The sequence below is a fragment of the Octodon degus genome, unplaced genomic scaffold, assembly GCF_000260255.1.
Source record: "Octodon degus isolate 3935 unplaced genomic scaffold, OctDeg1.0 scaffold00155, whole genome shotgun sequence".
NCBI lineage: Eukaryota > Metazoa > Chordata > Mammalia > Rodentia > Octodontidae > Octodon > Octodon degus.
The window spans coordinates 1,270,668-1,274,823 of record NW_004524731.1 but is presented as its reverse complement, the minus strand read 5'-3'; the positions used below and the strand labels follow the sequence as shown (position 1 = coordinate 1,274,823).

Here is a 4,156-nt window from a genome sequence, read left to right as displayed (position 1 = left end):
AAATAAATAAACTTAAAAAAAAAAAACACTTAAGGGTGTTAAACTTTTTTCACCCTATTTTTATTTTAGAAAGTGGTCTGTAGTTCTGGAAAATTATTTGTGTGAAACTATATTTTTTACTACTACTATATTTTATCATTTCACTTACTGAGACAAGAGGGAGTATAAAACGATTCTACTTCATAGATCAAAAATTGTTCATAAATATTTTCCCCTCTGCTCAGATAAACCGCTGCTTCTCATATTTACTTGTCAGTAGGCTAAGAAAGAAAGCTGCATACCTTCTTCACACAAAAATGTAGCTCATTTTTAGCCTGGCATTTCCGAGTTTGCATGTTTAGCCTTTTATTATTTTTTTTTCTTTTTCCCATTTTAAACATCTTTTCAACCAATTAGGAAACAATAAAATATCAATATAAAGTGGAAACCCAGCTCTGCTGTGTGGGCCCCTCTGATGTGACGTGTGCAGTGTCACTTTCCCCATTGTATTCCCACAACACGCACGGCAGGGTCTTCAGCGTTTGGCTGACTTTTCGCAGGAAAGATCGATTACTCACGTCCTCCCTGTCGTGCTTATTCAGGATGTGATATAACACATTCATGAAGTCAGAACTGTTGCCAGAGACATGGGTCCTTCAAAGCGTCATTGTTTGCTGGGTGTCGCCGTCATTGCCAGGACCCCAGCCTGGCTCAAGGGCCAGTCTCACGCATGTCTGGTCCCAAGTCCCTGCTGGCCGAGTTCAGCGCTGCCGGAGCATAGGTCTCTGTCCGTAGGAAAGGCTGTGGCCAGCATTGGGGTTCGCGCCACAGGAGAGACCCAGCCTGCATCTTCTTTGGTGCAAACGTTCTGTGTCAGTTATTTCTCAGTGGAATTGAAAAATCAACCTTCTGTATAATTTGTAAGAATTATAAAATGAGGACAGTCTAGGAGAGAGGTAGAGTCCTGTGTGACCCAGGGTGACTGCAGAGTTTTCAGGTGGCCCTTGTGAGGACTCACCCGGCTGGCCTGGGCTCAGCGCCCTGGGATGCTGACCGTTTCGCGTCCCGAAGCCGCCTCTTTGGGTGCTCCCTCGGACTCCAGCTGCACAGCAGTGCCCAGCTGAACCGTCTCTTGCTCTGACAGGTGAAGAATCTAACCAGAAGTCACCACCTTTAACTTGAAACCTATTTCACACCACCGTAACTGGTCAGCAGCTGGCTCCTAGTGAGCTGGGTACACAGCTCAGCCTCTTTTTTTGCCCCAGCGTATGCCTGTGACCAATACGATTGTGTGTTTTCACACTGTGCATGTACGCACACACTTCCTTTCTCCTCCGCCTTCTCCCCTGGTCCTCACACCCCTACCCATCCACCAAGCCTCTCTTTCCACCCTGTGTCTTTTACTACTCGGTCTCCTGATGGCCTCTGCTGCTCAGCCACAGCCATGTGTCTCATTGGACTTTGAAGAATTCTTGTTACCCATTTTCCTGTCAGGGTCATAGATTTTTATTTTCACAGTAGGCTTTTTTTTTGTTGTGTGACCCAACGAAAGCACTTACTCATGGGGGGGTAGAGGCATCCACAGTTCTGTGACTTAGCACTTTTTATTTTTTATTTATTTATTTTTTGGCGGAACTGGGGATTGAACTCAGGCCCTTGCACTTGTCAGGGAAGCGCTTATTATACAGAGCCATCTCCCCGGCCCCACTTCTTTATTGCTATTATATGAAAACATAAGACGTGTTGATATTTATGGACATTTTTGAATAAGTGTGGTTGCCGACCAGTTTTACTGTCCAAAGTAGGGAATGCTATTTAGCCACTGCTAACTTATTTTACTAATCGACTGTGGATACACAGATGTATTTATTTTAGATTATGTCTTTCCATTTTTAGCTTTTATTGCCAAATAAGATAATGCCTTATGATCCACTGTGTAAAGTATTTGTTTACTTGTATTGTTTCTAAAGTCTTCTGGTATTGACAGATGTAGCAATTACATAATTTGTTTAGTATCCTGTTATAAGAATCTTTTTTTTTTTTTAACATAGTACATAAAAAACGGTCTCATTACACAGATCGAACTTGTAATGCTCCTCCTGTTTTCAGCCTCCCAAACACTGGGATTACAGGCGTGTACCACCACACCAAGTCCCAGGTGGCACCTCACCATGCCCTGGGGGCGGGACTGGTGGGGCGGGGGCTCTGGCCCCTGCTTCTGCCTAAGGAGGTCCTTTAATCCGCTGAGCTATCTGGCTGTCCCTAAGAATTTTTTATTCTTTGCCACTTTCCTTGTTTCCTGCCCCTTGCGTGGTTTTAGAGACACAGTGAGAGGATGTGAGTCCCCTGTACACGTGGCATCTGTGATCTCTGTGGCCTTGTGCCCCTTGCCACACCCAGGACCTTGGTCTTTCAGAAGAAGCCACATGCAGCAGTGTGTCCGGAGGAGGAGTTCACAGCTGATACACTACTTTTTATGAAGCATTAATTGTAATTCAGAGAACGAAAGCAATGCCCTCAGCCCATAGCGAAGCCAGGACTGGGAGTCAGAAGCGGACACCTGGCTCCCCGCAGGCTGGCGCGACGAGTGTCTCCGTTCCTTCTGCCCACAGCGGTTTGTCCTCCTCCCCTGGGCTGTCCTCACAGTCACAAGCTGTCTTGTTCAGCTTAACTCTGGGTGCTCTGGTATTTTGGTTTCTTTGCTATTTAAATGTTTTGCTCTCATCCTAGTATTTTCATATTCTGTATTCTTTTATTTGCTATTAGCTAGTAGTCACAGAATCTTAAAGCAAAAAGAGAGCTTAGCCCTCAGTGCTCTGGCCCAGACCCCTGTCACCATGAGCAAGCACCAGTGACTGGCAGAGCCCAGGGCCCAGCCCAGACCCACTTGCAAGGCAGTGGCAAAACCAAGCCAGCTGAACTCGGGCTCGTGGCTAGAGGTCTGAGTGTGTACACAGCCTGCTGTGTCCCCTGGGCATCGGTTATTACCAGAGACTAAGGTTTCAGCTCAATTCTAGATTCGACATAAGGTGAAATTTCTAGCTCTCTGCCCCAGTGATTTTCATTTCCCAAATGCACAAAAAGTTGAGGGCTTGGAAACGAGTCCAGGAAAGAGCTGTAGGGTGAAGGAATCCAAGCGCATCGCGGTGCCTTGGTGTCCCTTCCGGACCGAATGCACTCAGCCTTCATGTAGAGCCACGTTTACCCGTGGCATCCATCGGTAGCCCTGGCCTCTCCTTCTCCCGTGGGTTCCTGTTCTCCCCTGCTCATGACGGCCGCAGTCGTGCCTGATCCCCCCGGCAACCCCAGGACGCAGAGCACCGCCGCTGTGGCGCTCATTACTCACTTGGGCTTCCACATCCGTTAGCTTCCGTGTCTGCTCCGCCGTCTGGTTCAGCAGGGTCGTCCCTATCTCTATCATCGCTGCTGTCTGGTTCTGCACAGCGTTCTGCTGGAGCTCTGCCATCTGCCTCTTCATGTTGTCCTGGACGTAGCTCTCGAGCTGGGAAAGGGCAGGTGTGGGGCAGCAGGTGTTAGTCCCATGGTGAGGCTCCGGACTGCTAAGCAGTAGCCATCTGTCCTTTCAAAACCTCTACCTGAAACCCTGCATCTTGCCACAGATTTGAAGGCTTTCCATTTCTTAATACCAGCAGCAAAATTTGGTGTTGTATTTACCCAAAATCTGGCCACTTCGGAACTCTGTGTGCAGGAGAGACAAGTCTCTGTGGCATCTGCATCTCTAGGGTGATACCAGAGCTGGTCGTGCCACGGGCAGCGGGGCAGGCAGCAGGAGGGACACACGCTCCTCAGGCCTGCCTTGCAGGAGAGGGACACTGGGAGTGTGAGTGCCCGAAGGTGAGGGAGCCAGGCGGCACGCCTGGAGCCTGCCCGGTCTGCCTCCTCACCAAGTGCACAGGGCCAGCTCGTCCCTCTGAGGTATGCCCTGTGTGGGTCTCACCGCCCTAATCCTGTGGGGCCTGCTCCTCTCCTTACATGAGGCCCTGCTGTGATGGGGGTGCTGGTGCTCCCCACCTGTGGGTGTCAAGAGGTGTCTGGCCCTTTAAGGGAGAGGAAGTGGTAGGTAGTCTATTCATGCTGGGGGCTGGCGGCTGAGCAGCTGGTGGGGCTGTGTGGGCTGGTATTGCAGGGGCTGGGTTCAGGCCTGGGACTGTAGCAT

The 4,156-nt window shown here is 49.3% G+C and overlaps 2 protein-coding genes across 6 annotated transcripts in view; one reads left to right on the top strand and one right to left on the bottom strand.

The window, feature by feature from the left end:
• The window catches only part of Mcph1 (microcephalin 1), a 194,755-nt gene that overhangs the window by 108,143 nt on the left and 82,456 nt on the right, over window positions 1-4,156 (top strand). The window lies entirely within an intron of this gene.
• The window catches only part of Angpt2 (angiopoietin 2), a 52,459-nt gene that overhangs the window by 23,347 nt on the left and 24,956 nt on the right, over window positions 1-4,156 (bottom strand). Inside the window, exon 2 of the mRNA XM_004642506.2 lies at window positions 3,326-3,481. Coding sequence (XP_004642563.1) covers window positions 3,326-3,481 — 156 coding nt within the window. The remainder of the gene's footprint in view (window positions 1-3,325; window positions 3,482-4,156) is intronic.